This window comes from Polypterus senegalus, chromosome 5, assembly GCF_016835505.1.
Source record: "Polypterus senegalus isolate Bchr_013 chromosome 5, ASM1683550v1, whole genome shotgun sequence".
In the NCBI taxonomy this organism is placed as follows: domain Eukaryota; kingdom Metazoa; phylum Chordata; class Cladistia; order Polypteriformes; family Polypteridae; genus Polypterus; species Polypterus senegalus.
Window position 1 is genome coordinate 29,315,380 of NC_053158.1, and position 15,480 is coordinate 29,330,859.

Sequence of the window (15,480 nt, forward strand, 5' to 3'; positions counted from 1 at the left end):
TATAGTGTGGGCCAATGCTAATAGCCAGTCCACACCATATCCTAATATTAGATAAACCTAACCTTGAGGTAACAAACAAAACAACAGATTTTACGTTGTCATGTTTAATCAAAGAACAATAGACCAAAATACAGAAGGCATCTGTAGTACACCCTTCCTGCTACAGATTAGTTGATTATCAATAGACTAATGGCCTCTACAACAAAACAGAATCTTATCAGGTCGGTCTGAATTAATGAAGTTTGTGGTAACACCAAGTCAGGAGCAAATGAGATGTGCAGTTGTCTCAGAAATGCTGTCATTCTTTGCTTACCAATGTAGAAGTGGAAGTCTATTCTTTTCAAAACTATTTGAATCTATCATTCTGCACTGTGAACTAGTATATGATTTACATTTGGAAGCGTACCAGGCACCAATCTTCCAACAGGTGTCTGAAAACTTACCCAAAGATCAGACCATATGATAGTCCAAGTAGTCACATAGTAGGCAAAACTACATACAGGGATTTACAGGCCTTTGCCAATGTAATAAATGTTGTGATCCTAGGTCTTTATATTATCAAAAGACTAATCACGTGCGACGTTCATCGAAGGGGGACGAGGACAAAACGCTGCTCTCTCTCCAAAAAAAAATAATAATAAATAAATAACATATTGCAGCATAACTTAGATTTGTGAGATTGCATCTGGACAAACAAGAACGTTTCTATAACAATGTCAAAAAGCCCAAAATTGTTCTTTGGTACAGTATTTGTAGAAACAAAAAAAATACACACCACAAACACCTCATGCCAAATGTCAGGTACAATTGTAGAAAAGTGATGACCTGAAATGCTTTGGCAACAGAAACCTTTTTTATACCAAAGTATTCTAGTGAAATTTGAACATTATCTGTTCTACTTATGCAGAAAAGGCTTTATCATGCGAGAGGATAATGATCCTAAGCACTGAATCTACAACTAGAAAACTGAATAAAGGTTTTAGAATAGCGAAGTCAAAGCCCAGACCATAACTTAATGGAAATGCTGGGACATGACTGTAGGGGAGATTAGCTCAACCGAAGGTCCTGAAGAAACACCAATAAACAAAAGCAGCGTTATATGGACAATTGTAAGAAAATTCCTCAAATACGATATAAGAGACTAAAAAGCTAATACAGAAAATGAATACAATACAAATTATTACTGTTAAAGTTTGTTCTACAAACAATTGGATGATGGCAAGTACTTCCTTTTTTACATTTTGTCAAATCTGTTATACAGTATTTGGTTGGTAATTTAAAAAAATAATAAAATTGAACTGAAAAGGAGTATTTACATAACCATTTTTCACACGGCTGAATATACGTGGTGAATCCATGAATTTATTATTTTTCTGGGAAACTAACTATAAAACAAATTATAATACTGCCTCTGGCCACACTTGTGTATACTGGCAACACTTAATATATTGACGTCAAATGCTATTTTTATTTTCATTGCACCTGTATTAAAATATGAAATACCAAAGAAAATCAATTAACATAAAGTTGGTATTTGATCTTTATATACAGCAGGCTAGTGTTGGCTTTTTTTTTGCTTCCCTCTATAAAATGTTTTGTTGATGTATTATAGTATATTGTGATGGTGTCAAAATTGTAACTTGACTTTTGAATTGATTTTCAAATTTTATGCATCCTTAAAAATGATTTCTGATGAGTTACAAAGTGTTGTGTATGTGAGTGTCAGGATGTGAGATGGTGAACATGATTACTCAAAAAGAATCAGTATGAATAAAACCTGAGATAATTAATGGAACTGTATCATGCTAGAAACACACCAACTTGGAGAAAAATGACTGCGGTACACTTGCTCCACACAGATAAGTACTTATATCATAGGTATACAGTAACTGGTGAACAGTTTTCAATATATTTACGTCTGTTTTTTGACCACTTTCAGAATGATATCCCTGCGTGTGGTGTGCCTGTGTCAGCGTATGCTTGTATGTATGTGTCAGAATGTTATTCTGTGGACACAATAACTAAAAATGAATACAAATTTATAAGTGAACTAAATGTATTTAAAGAGATTTGAATTCATTCCAAGTATTACTTTCTTGCGGTGGGTTGGCACCCTGCCCGGGATTTGTTCCTGTGTTGGCTGGGATTGGCTCTAATAGACCCCTGTGACCATGTGTTAGGATATAGCGGGTTGGACAATGACTGACTGACTGTTACTTTATTGTGCGACAACTATTGCACAAATGAAAATGAAAATGCATATTTTATCGCCAAGATGTGATTCCTCTATTTCTTTCATTTAATTTCACAACAATAAAATATTAGCCTATAATACTTTACTGCACATATGACAGCTGTTTAGAAGGGACAGTCATGTGGAGGACACATAAGTTCATCTTCCAAACACTACATTTAACTAGCACCTTAAATGTCTTTATGATACAATTTTTATTCAGTTAAGAAGATATTGTATACCATAGCATCTGGTCAAAGTTTTGCCCTTTCTGTCTTTACTTACCTACAAGAATAAACATGGCTTTTCCTAATACTCCGGCGAAAAAAGCCCTTGCAGCCATCACAGCTTGATGCCCCGTAATGTTTGCCTGTTGCTTTGTCTCCACAAATTGAGCAGTGACTGTTCACCCCATTCTCCTGCAAACTCATTGTGCCTGGATCTGTTGAGAAAAATAAAAAGTTAAGTTAAAATGTGTCTGTTGCACCACAGATAACAACTGTGAGTCCAGCAAAACATTTTAGGGAACAGCAGAGTTGACTTGTTCCAAAAATGCTGAATGAAGCTATTTTGAGCTGCAGTACATCAAATACAAAAGAAAAAACACAATATTTCAGCCAAAATGAAATACACGTTTGATAAAGATGCTTGAGCCTTATTCCCTAGAATTTAATTGGCACATTTCTGAACTCTTTCCAATTACACTACGTTAAATGCAAAGTACAATTTGAGATTAGGATGTGTAAGTTGAATAAAAGAATAAAATGCAACATCAAAGTTATTAGAATATTAGAATAACCTAGATGGGAACAGGCAGTTCAGTCCAATAACGCTCACCACTCCTATTCCACTTAATTCTTCCAAAATAACCTCAAGTCTAGTGAAAAAGTTATAATATTAATATGTGTTTGGAACAATCTATATGAGATAATTTAGACACTAATGTAATTTAAATCCATTTGTAATCAAACTTTATCAAGTACTAAAGTAAGAAAAGTCATCAGGTTTTCATTCAAAATTGCATTTGTGACTACTTTGTGTTAGCTTAATTAGGAGACACATACTGTTTATACAGTATATATATATATATATATATATATATATATATATATATATATATATACTGTATATATATACACACACACACACATATACATACATACACATATATATTATATATATATAAAGAGAGAGAGAGAGATAGAGAGGAGGGGGTATCGGTAAAGGATGGATGCATTGTTTTTTTTCTATTAACTTCAGCATATTTTCCACCACATTTAAAGTTAAGATTAAAACAAAATAGCATAAGGTTAAACTGTTACTTTGCTTCAAAAACAAGACTTACTCCTAGCTAAATATTACCCTCCAAGCTGATAGGACAAGGGGATAGTGTCACACAGGATAAAGCATTATACAAACCCTTCTTTTCTCTGGATTTAATTTAATATGTAATGATAATGCCTATCTTGTGCTCAGTTGCAGTGATTCTTTTTGTCTTTCTTTTCTAAGCATACACAGTTGCACTTTAAAGCAAAGTCACTGCAGTAAAGACTGTCATTTTCATGAAATCTCACATCACCATAAAGTAATAAAATCTGTTAATAAATGCCTAAAACATCAAAACTAAGATACTAAAAACAAGTTAAGATGTGGAATTTTGCTCTGTCAGGGATTTTCCTTTAAAACAAGATAATAAAAATGGCTGGTTTGAATTATTTACTGTGAATATGTTTAAAAGAAATGATTTTTTAAATAGTCATAACTGTATTTATTTATTTTTATTTAAGCAAAGCTAATCTTCTTTTGCATTTATGTTCAATTTAATAAACCTGCACAAAATATAAAAAGTAGGAGTTTTCTGTTAACAAAGTAGGACAATCTGGTTACATGAATATAAACAGAAACTGTACATGTCTACATTTATGCATGTGTGTATACTGTAATATAGATAGACAGATGACACTATACTGTATATATATTATATTAGAGAGAGAAAGAAAGACATAGTACACACATGTCTATTTTGACTGGTATGTAGTAAATATATATATATATATATACATATATATATATATATATATATATATATATATATATATATATATATATATATATATATATATATATATATATATATATATATATATATATATATATATATATATATATAAGAGATAGAGAGATTCTATAAACCTATTTCAATAGATAGATGGATTTACAGATCTCTTTAACTACAAATCTTTATAAATATACATAAGTTATAAATATTATAGACTCTCTCTATCACTTATATATATATATATATATCTCTCTCTCTATCTATATATATATATATATATATATATATATATATATATATAAAAGAGAGAGAGAGTCTACAAACCTATTTCAATAGATAGATGGATTTACAGATCTCTTTAACTACAAATCTTTATAAATATACATAAGTTAATTCATCTATTTATATATATATAGCTGCTATGTGCTGAATATAAAAGTAGACATGTAGTAAGCAACCTTCATACTGTCATCTATACTACCATTTACATGTTGCTAAGAATAAAAATAATAGCAAAAGCCCAACTCTGGTACACTCACCACCTCCATAAAGAACATTCACATTTTCAAATTCCAAAGCAGTGTAACTTGGATCTAAAACTTCGCTGTAATTTGCCATCTCCATTTCCATTAGGGATTCATTCAGAGTCATCCTTGAAAGTAACATAAGCAGTTGTATTACACCGCCTTGTTCAGTAAGGCTTCAGCTCTTATGTTACTCTTTGACACATGCCCAATACAGAATAACCTGGAGTTAGATATTCCATCCAGAGTGGATTACCAGTTTAAGTTTTATGGGAGGAGCTACACGACTTGGGTATTTCTTATGGCTGTTTGTATTTTTTTTTTTTTTGACTGCTAATCTAACGTCCTGAAAGGCTCTGCTGATGTGTACATAATTATAAACCCGTAATCAATGTTTACAGTAATGACAGGGTGCCACTGGAAAAGAACTTGTAAAGTATTAGTTTCCTATCCAAATAATTCACAATACCAATAAATATATTTGAAACAAAAAAGATTGTTTTGTTTGCTTTATATATTTATTTAGTAGCAATGTGAAAGACATCTATTGGTAAATTTGTACTTACTAAAGGAAAAAAATATGGTGACACTAGATTTTTAGCAACTGAATTTTTTGAGGTATGCGTGTGCCAGACTATAGCTTACACATAATGAGTCTATCTATCTATCTATCTATCTATCTATCTATCTATCTATCTATCTATCTATCTCCATTTAAAAAGTAAAGTACAAAAATTCTCATAATATTCTCAAACCCACTTCAACTAATTTAGGGTCATGGGGGCCATAAACTATCCTGATTGCTCTAGGCAAAAGGCTGGAGCCAGAACTAGACAGGACACCAGGCCATTGCGGGGTACAATGCTGACATACAACGTCACTCACACAGAGACACAAGGAGAACGTGCAAATTGCACACAGATAATATCTAATAAACCAGAGGCAGAGCTTGAACCTCACAAATTGCTGTGCCACTATATAAGTAAAAATAATGTGATTTGATGTACTTTATTAATCCCTGAGGTAAAACTATCTTTTTCACATGACCTCTGGAGGTCAGAGTGCAGGGTCAGCCATTGTACAGCATCTGTAGAGCAATTTTCTGGTTAAGGGCTTGGCTCAAGGGCCCAATGGAGTAGTATCCCTTCTGGTAGTAGCAGCATTTTAACCAGCAACCTTCAACATACAGTCCAGCTCCTTAGGCTCAAAGCCACCACTCCGCCCTTAAAAACTGGGGCTTGAATCCTAATGCCAGGTTCTCAAGCAATGATTCTACCAGTGCGCTTCTCTAATTTTTGAGTTGAAAACTGGATGATTGTGTATGTCTTTACATGTAAAATTATTGAGTCAAATAAGGGTGTGCTTTCTTTTCCACAGGACAGTGTGTGACCCTTTGATTATTTGTAGAACTCTAGCTAAATTGGAGTTTGCCTTTGCATATACCATTGGGGGACAATAATAATTATTTACACTCTTCATTTTTAAGTTGGTGCGCTTTATGTCTGTGATGACAGATAGATAGATAGATAGATAGATAGATAGATAGATAGATAGATAGATAGATAGATAGATAGATAGATAGATAGATAGATAAGCCACTCTAAATACAAATATTGTAAGATTCATGTCACCCCTTTTAATACAGTATATGATTAGTTCTCCAATTTCAAAGAATTCCAATTCTGAACTAGACAAAAGCATACATTTAATAAAACAGAATGTGGATTTATTTGGAGTGAAGCCTCTGGAGTACAACGTCTTGAAATCAATGAAGAACATAAACCATTTTACAAAAAAAGCCTTTTTCAGCTTTTAAGATCACTATGCATTGTCAGCAAGATGATTCCAAACTTCCTGTGGGAAAAAATTTGCTATTGGGATGCCACTCCTTGGCTGAGTTCTGAAAGTTTATCTCTCCACTCATTTGTTCTGATAATGCACAGCAACTTTAGGTGTGTCACGTTAGAGACTTTAAGCATTTATTCATAACAAGAGCATTGCAACCTGCGATAAACTACCTAACCGAACAATGCTCTAGTATAACATACATCATATAATACCACAGTTGATGAAATATGACCTACGGCAAGAGAAATAAAGAAAACAAATCAAAAATTAATTGCTGAAGTGTTAATCGAAAGACGGATTCCCAGCTCTTCTCAGTTTAATAACCTTGTGGTTAAACACCAACAAAAGCAAACTCTATCTTATCTTAAACTCTATTAAATGAGTACATTTCATAGTAGTACTGCAATTTTTGCCTTAAGTACATATCAGGGAATGGGATATCAACTAATAAAATGTAATCTACATTCTAATCTACATCAGAGCTGCATCAAAGCATATTTTATGAAATATGAAGCCTAAGCATTAAACACTGTTTATTGTATGTAATGTTAAAAATAAATTCTCTTTATTGCTGAAAATCACAATTGATCTTTTTTGTTGTAAAAAAATGAAAAGATTTTCCGCTATTTATTTTAGTCATTGCATTCCATACTTTTGCAAATCTGAAAGGAGTTAAATTCTTAACAAGGTTACATTTTATGTATTGTTCATTACAACTTTGCAGGTTTCTGCTTTATTAGGCTGTGGGTAAAACATTGGCCAACTAGCCACACGATTGTTAGTTTAAATCCCACCACTAATCGATTCTAGTTGAAATGCAAGCGCTTTGAACGCTGATGATACCACAGATTCAAACTGGCAAGTTTCACTTTACTTGCTAATGTCCATCTTATATCATGAGTTACCAAAGGTTTAAACCACCACTTTCATTCAAAGTGAAATTCCACTCATATCAGGCTCAACTGGATTACTTTGTACTCCTTACAATGTTCATATAGAGGTGGTTTTACTTCAAATTGTTATTAACTAAATATTAAGCTTCATGTAAACAACAGATGGTGTCACAGATGGCCGAGGTTCTTGTCCGGCCGGGACACCTCTTCATTGTATGGACTGGGGGAGCAAGCCTGGTCAGGACAGTACCTTCCCCAGCAACACTAAATGGCAGCCCCCTGGGTTGCATCAGGGCCATGGGCATGGGACTTTGGAACTCAAGCCTGTTGGGGTCCATGGCCACCACCAGGGGGCACTGCATTGGATCCTGAGCCCATGTGGGTAGTTCTTCCGCCACACCCAGAAGTGCAGCCGGAAATGTGTCATCAAACACCTGGAGCACTTCTGGGTGGGCTATAAAAGGAGCCAGCAGCCACCATTCCGGGAGCCAGAGTCGGGAGGAGGGAGTCAAAGCTTGCCGGAGAGGAGTGGAGGAGAAAAGAAGAAGAAAAAGTATTGTGGTGATTGTGTTTGGCATTACCCACAGGCGAAAAAAAAACAAAACATTTATTTGTTTTATAAGTGGGCCACCCGTGTCTGCCTGTGTCGAGTCAGGCGTTGATATAGCACCTTTGTCACAAATGGTTAAAAAAGAAAAGACTAATAAGACATCAATGCATCCGGTAAGCTGAACAGTGTTTTCTGTTAATCACAATTAAATTTCATTTTTTAATACATTCTGTGGCACCGAAGAATGGTGAAATGTGGCAGACATGCACATGCAAGTATGAATTTTACAGTACTCCATATAAAATATGACAACACTAATACTACTATTACTACTTCTTCTACTATTACTACTAAACAAAATCACCTAAGCTGTGTTGACAGATCTCCCTCTGCCAGCTTGGCACATCTACACACTGCAAGTTTTCCCCATTCTGCTTTTAAAAACTGCTCAAGCTCTATCGCATGGGCTTTGTTAATGAGCAGCCCTTTTTAAGTCATCCACCAATTCTCAATTAGATTGAGATCTGGGGCCTCATGCATAACGCCGTGCGCAGAATTCGCACTATAACATGACGTAAGCACAAAAGCAGAAATGTGCTTACGCACAGAAAAATCCAGATGCAGGAATCTGTGCGTACTCCAACTTCCACATTCTTCTGCTCCATAAAACCCGGTCAGCATGAAAAGTAACGCACGTGCACGCGCCTGCTGTCCCGACCCAAATCCTCCCAGAATTATGCCTCTTTGAATATGCAAATCAATATAAATAGCCCTTAAGCTCAGTGTTCTGTGAAAAGACAATGAGAAAAGCATGGGGGGAAATAAGAATTTCAGTGAATACCAAGTGGAGGCAAAGATAAAACATACTATTTGTTGATTTAAACAGTGGTATAATCAACAAAAGGAGGTTGATCGAGTGACATAACATGTTGGAGAAACTCGAAAGCTGAAGTTCACAAAGTCGCACAGTGCAAAAATAAAAAAGAAGTTGTCACATATCAAAGTCGCCGTGAAAAGGCGAGTTGTAGCCCATCGTCTGAGCTTATTTGGGTACAGACAAAAAAAAATAGGCACACAGTGGGAAAAAAGCATGAAATGTCAACTTTAATCTCGAAAATTCCACTTTAATCACGTAGTTTATTTTGACATTAAAGTAGAACATCATACACTTCATCTTAAAACCATTTAATTTACTAGTTTCGCAAATCCCATCGTAACTAAAGTAGCATGTTAAATGCTTTGTTTTGTATTTGATCTTCTATGTGCTCTATGTGTGTGAATCATTACGTGCTTCCGTTCTTTCTTTTTCTCCGACAGGACACAGAATCCATTACATTTGTGATATTACAGCTCTCTGAATAATTAAAATACTGAAATGTATACGTGATATCATTTTCATGGTGATTGGAATGAAAGCATGTTATTAAACATGGGAACACGATGGCGCAGTGATTGTTCATGTCTCACACAAGATGCTGCTGCACCGTGTGCGAACTTCGATGAAATAATTTATTGTAGCAGTACTGTCTCTTTCAAACGTACTAACCACCAATTCCTATCCTTACTTTTCTTTCCCCAAATCGCCACACAATCAGCTCTGTAATAGACGTTAAGCCATCTGTAAGCTTACAATGACGGTTCTTCAAAACTTTTAAGGGACATTGAAATATCTTCATAGTATGTGTTTAATTATTCTATCCATCTATCCTTCCAGTGTTGCGAAAGCCTCAGCAAATATACAGCGCGAGGCAGGAACAATACATGAACTTGCTAGCAATACGGCACCGTGTCCTCACATGTTTAATTATTAACAATATAGAATTCTTAAATGAAGTTAAAGTTTTATCTGTATAATATAATCAACATATTTTGCTGCATTTCATCTTACAAATGATATCGCCATCATATGTAAATACGCGCTTTATAAAGTGGCGCAGGTTGTGTGATATTATAACTGTAGTGCAAGTTTACAGTGAGGTAATTGTACTTATAAGTACAAACAGTTCTACAAGGAGCAATTGATTGAGTGCATTTAAAGTTCTTGGGATGTAACTGTTTCTGAACCGCGAGGTCTGTACAGGTAAGGCTTTGAAATGTTTTGCCGTGGCTGAGGCAGTGTGTGCTTGATGCTGTATACCGATAATTCTCTTTCCAATCAGCTGCTGCTGTGATTCCCCACTCAGATACAGTCATATAAATACTCCGAGTGGTGCAGTGAGAGTAATGTGGAAAAAGATGATCCGCTGTGGAAACCCTTAAAGGGAGCAGCTGAGAGAAGAAGAAGAAGAAGATGGTGCAGTGAGAGTAACAACGCTAAAGCAGTTATGGTATTTGGAATATTATGGCTGTTCCCTGGACCATTATATTGTTACAGATTAATTACAATCAGATGCATTACACTAATAAACAATATGCGGTTAGTTTCAGTGTATGTATAAAGCCGCGTCAGGAATGTGGTTCTAAGAAATAAAGGGTAACCAAACAGGGACAGTAGCACTGCTTTGACGCTGGGTGCCACCAGTCTGCAAAACCGAGCGGAGAACTTGCGTACGACAGGGTATGAGGTACCGTGGAAAAGTGCATGGCTTTACGTCAAGTGTAGGTTTTGTACATCGCGATTTGAACATGGAAACATTCTTACGCAACATTTCTGTGCGTACACACCGTTTATACATGAGGCCCCTGGACTCTGACTCCCCCACTTCGGGACATTCACATTGCTGATTTGAAGCCATTCCAGTGTAGCTGTAGCTTTAGCTTTATGCTTGACTTCATCATCGAGCTGGAAAACAAGTCTTCTCCTAAGGCACAGGTTCATGAAGACAACATCAGGTTTTTCCTCCAGGGTTCTCCTGTATTTTGCTGCATTCTTTTTACCCTCCACCCTCATAAGATTTCTACAGCCTGCTGCAGAGAGGCATCCCAACAACACAATGCTGTCACCACCATACATCATGGAGGAGCAGTGTGTTTTTGATAATTATGGCAAACATGGCACTTAGTCTGATAGCCAAAAGAGTTAAATTTGGGTCTCATTAGACCATAGAACCTTCTTTCGATGTGCCTTCTGGAAAACTCTAGTCAAGATGTCATGCACTTGCTTGTGTGTTTTGGTTTTTTTTTGGACAGTGGCCATCTCCCATAAAGCCTTGACTGGTGAAGCACCTGGGCAGCAGTTGTTGGCTGTGGTTTCTCTAATGTCTTCCACTGTAGCTTGTAACTCTGAGAGATTCTCAAAGGTATCTTGGTCACTTCCTTGACTAGTCTTCTTCTTGTATTGTCAATCTGTTCTAGGCAGTTTTACTGCTGAGATGTTTTTTTCTGATTTACCTCCACTGCAAGACATATTTTATGACTTGTATATCTTCTTGTCGCCATCCCCAACTTGGGCTTTTTAATCAGTGTGGAGGGTTCTTTTTTTCCTTTTTGCATATTAGGCCATGTTACTGTCTTACCACGAATTGGACCTTCCAGGTAAGGTGCATTTATATTACAATCAACTGAATCTTCAGGCGGGTGATCAACATTGAACCAATTCTGTGAATTCTAAAGCCAACTGGCTGCACTAGTGATGATTTAGATGTGTCATATTAAAAGGGGTGAATATTTATGAGATCAATTACTTTGCATAATTATTTTTACAAATTGCTTAGTATACTCTTTTATCCAAAGCACAAGAAAATCAAGTAAATGTTAGATTGGTGGACTGTATGAGAGCAAGTGTTACAAGAGAAATCACAATAAGTACACAACTCAAACCCAATACAAGCTGATTAGGATTCCCTGGTTATAAAACCTAATATACCAAAAAAAGAGTCTCCAAATCTTAAGCATATTGAGAGAGACAGAATTCTGAATGGAGGTGAGCAGCCTGTTGCACAAGATAGGAGATACACATAAAGAGAGTCTGGATTGAGATTTGGTACCATGCAGAGGTGGCATCACCAGATGCCATTCAACAGCAGACCTAAATAATCAAGAAGGGGCACAGGACCTCAGAAATGTCTTCATATATTTACAGGTCTTCACCCACTGACTACATTGTAGGGAAGCATCAAAGTTTCAGTGGTGGGTGGGTATTTTTATAGGCCCTGTATATCAAAAATAAGTAGTAATTTAGAATTCCACAATAAAAATGACAGTGATGAATCATTTGCTTCGCTAATTTGTAATTATTCCCAGTCATATTTAATGTGCTGATATGGTATCTTTTTTGGGAAGATAAACTAGGTACTTGATCTAAACAGTATTGCAACTTTTGTCTGAAGAATTTGTTTCCACTTTGAATGCATCTTTGTTATATTTCTACTTCTACTAACTCTACTTCACACTTATTTGAAACCGTTTTGAAACTGCACTGAGCTAGATTAAGTACTTTCTCAGCAGAATAGTACTGTTTGTCGCAGATTACATACACATTTGAAGAAACATTTGTGTTGATTTTTCCCTGTTTCCACAAAGCAATCATTTTGTCATTGTTAATAATTCAAGAATGCAAAATGACAAAACATGTGTCATGTGTCCCTTGTATTATTTGATATATACTATATAACATGTTCATTATCTGCTTCTCGCAATGGAGATGGCAAGGTGGATGTCTGAGGTCTGGTTGAACAACCACAAGCGTTATCTTGTGGGTAAAATATCAGATTGTGATCAGACCATATGCATGCAGCACTCCGATCTACACCCTGTCAAGTAAGTGAACCAGCCACCGTGGCACAATGTCTGAGGCTTTGCCTTGGGCACTGATGTCTGAGGTTTGCTCCCTGCAAAGGAGGCAAAAGTGCGTACACCTGATGAGCCCCAATTAGGGTGAAACTCGTGTTGTGTACTCTCTGTATTGTTTGGCAGTTACTGTATAATATATATCTCTATGTATATAAAATCCAACGTCTGTCTGTCTCTATGTATGTCCACTTTTCATGAGAGAACTACTTAACGGATTTAGATCAGGGTTTTTTCTATAATTTGCTTTAACATTCCAGTTTATTTTGCAATTTCTCTCATTGTTCATAGTTCACTTGCAGTATCATATCATAGTTCTTTTGCAGGAGCGATATATTCACACTAATCCAAGACAGAGGCTGCAGGCCGAGGAGAGGGGGAAACGTGACGTCAGGAGTAGGGAGCTGGGCAGGGCCCTGCTCAGTCATGCGCCAGTCTCCATTGGAGTCGGTATACCTCCTGCCACGTTTTGCAGCATACCTTGCCTTCGTTTAGCTAGCAATACCTGTTTGTTTATTGATTTTTAAACTTTGCCCTGTTTCACTACTACACGAGTGGCCACGGGGGGCAGCTAGTATATATATATATATATATACATATATATATATATATACATATATATATATATATATATATATATACAATGGAACCTCGGGTCATGAACGTCTCAGACCACGTACAAATTGGGTTATGACCAAAAAGTTCGCCAAACTTTTGCATCTGTTCACGACCACACACTCAGGTGATGAACAAGCCAGTTTTCCTTCCGGTTTGTACGCGCCGATGATTTTCACACGTGTTCAGTCTCTCCCTGTGCATCGAGCGAGTGAGCAAGAGAGAGAGTGTGAGAGAGAGAGAGTGCAAGAGAGCGAGTGAGAGAGAGAGATCGTGACAAGGCAGTTAAAGAAGGCAGTTAAAGAATGCACCGGGCTTGTTTTTAAAGAGACTGCTTCGAGCATTGTTTTAATCTCGTTGTATTTAATGAAAAGTTTTTTCTATTGGATTTTGACCTCCACTTCACTTCTGTTTTTATGGGATCATTTTTTTATTGCAGGATTCTGAAAGCACTGCACTTTATTTAATTTGGACTTTGTTTTTGATTTTGTTTTTGTTGTTTTGTTGATTTTAATAAAAGCACTTGGCGCTTTTTGCACCATCCGATTGCTCCATTGTAATGTATTACTGTCGTGCTCATCTGTAACATTACCTATGGTGACGGGTTTAAGGGCTCCCGGAAGTGAGATGGGAGCATACAGTGAACCTGCATCGTTACAGACTTTACCTAAAAACTGTAATCTCCTCTCCATCCAGTTCCTCCTCACTTCCTTCATGCCAGAACTCGACTCATGCAAAGTTCGTTTTCTTGGTTGTTTATGGTTAGTTTTTGTATAAATTACGGATTTTTCAAATGTTCATTATTTTCCCTGTGCTTAAAAGTCATTAAAAAAAGTGTTTACAGAGAGCGGTTTGTAAGGCTATAGCATGAACTCTTGCAATGTTAGTTTTCTCTGTTCAAGGTTTTCTCAGTGGTATTCAATGTTTTTACATTTAGTTTACTATTACACTGTGCATTCTATGGTATAATTAACTATTTTCGTGCTTAAAAATCTTTAAAAAAAATATATTTACATACAGCTCGTATGGTCCGGAACGGATTAATTGTATTTACATGCAATCCAATGGGGGAAATTACTTTGGGTCATGACCCAAGGTTCCACTGTAAATAAACAGTATATACTATTGAAATCATCAGAAAAAAAATTGAAATGTAGAGATATCAGGTTATTGAAAGGAACTACTCTGAGTATCCTAGGAGGTTTTGTGTTGCTGACGTCCAGGCATCATTTGTGCATTAGCGGTTAAGCGAATTTGTCTTTCTTTGGAGGTTTTCTTTTGCCGGTGTGTTCGCCTCACTTGTGTATAGTGGCGGAAGGAAAAGTAAAAGGGATACCATTTGCCAATGTACTCGCTTGTGTATCCTCGGAAGGTGGAGCCCATAGCCCAACTCCACCTCCGGGCCAGACAGACACACACACTTCCATGCATAGATGTTCATATATATATATATATATATATATATATATATATATATATATATATATATATATATATATATATATATATGTAAGGGTGAGTTCAGGGAGGAAAATGTTGAAATACTGAGCATAAATAAAGTCAAGAGGCAAAATGCAGAAAGTCAAATTTAAAAGGACTACATAAAAATACATAAATACTACATAAATATAGGTACACACTGACCTCAGAAGAGTCCTTCTGTAGTTCATATTCTTGTTGTTGCAGTAGCCTGTGAAGTGTAACTAAAAAGCATATCACTAAGTGAGATTGGGGCAATGGTGAGAATTTAATATTGAGACATTAATGTGTTTTGAATATTTGTACCATGTTTTGTTTTCTTGAAATTATTTGTAATTCAAATTTGACCTTTCTTTTGTGTCATTGATTGTGATGCCGTGGTGCCTCAGGGCATCTTTCCCTGGCATCACTGCAAGCGTGTTTGTGTCAATTCATGATGTGATAGATGCCGTCTTATTTAAGAGTAAATTGCCGTGGATTGAATAAATGACAGACTTGTCTTGTGCCCCAAAGAAATTAATAAAACAAAAAAAAAACAAATCAGCTTTACA

At 36.0% G+C, this 15,480-nt stretch overlaps 1 protein-coding gene across 4 annotated transcripts in view; it reads right to left on the reverse strand.

Annotated features, from left to right (window-relative positions):
• The window catches only part of hnf4g (hepatocyte nuclear factor 4, gamma), a 162,048-nt gene that overhangs the window by 52,608 nt on the left and 93,960 nt on the right, over positions 1–15,480 (reverse strand). For 2 of the 4 annotated variants that reach the window (XM_039754410.1, XM_039754411.1), the window contains one exon: positions 2,519–2,675. In XM_039754410.1, coding sequence (XP_039610344.1) covers positions 2,519–2,664 — 146 coding nt within the window. In that variant the 5' untranslated portion in view covers positions 2,665–2,675. Of the gene's footprint in view, positions 1–2,518; positions 2,676–3,652; positions 3,699–4,831; positions 4,932–15,480 lie in introns of those variants that run through there. The other 2 variants (XM_039754413.1, XM_039754412.1) reach the window with 2 other exon arrangements.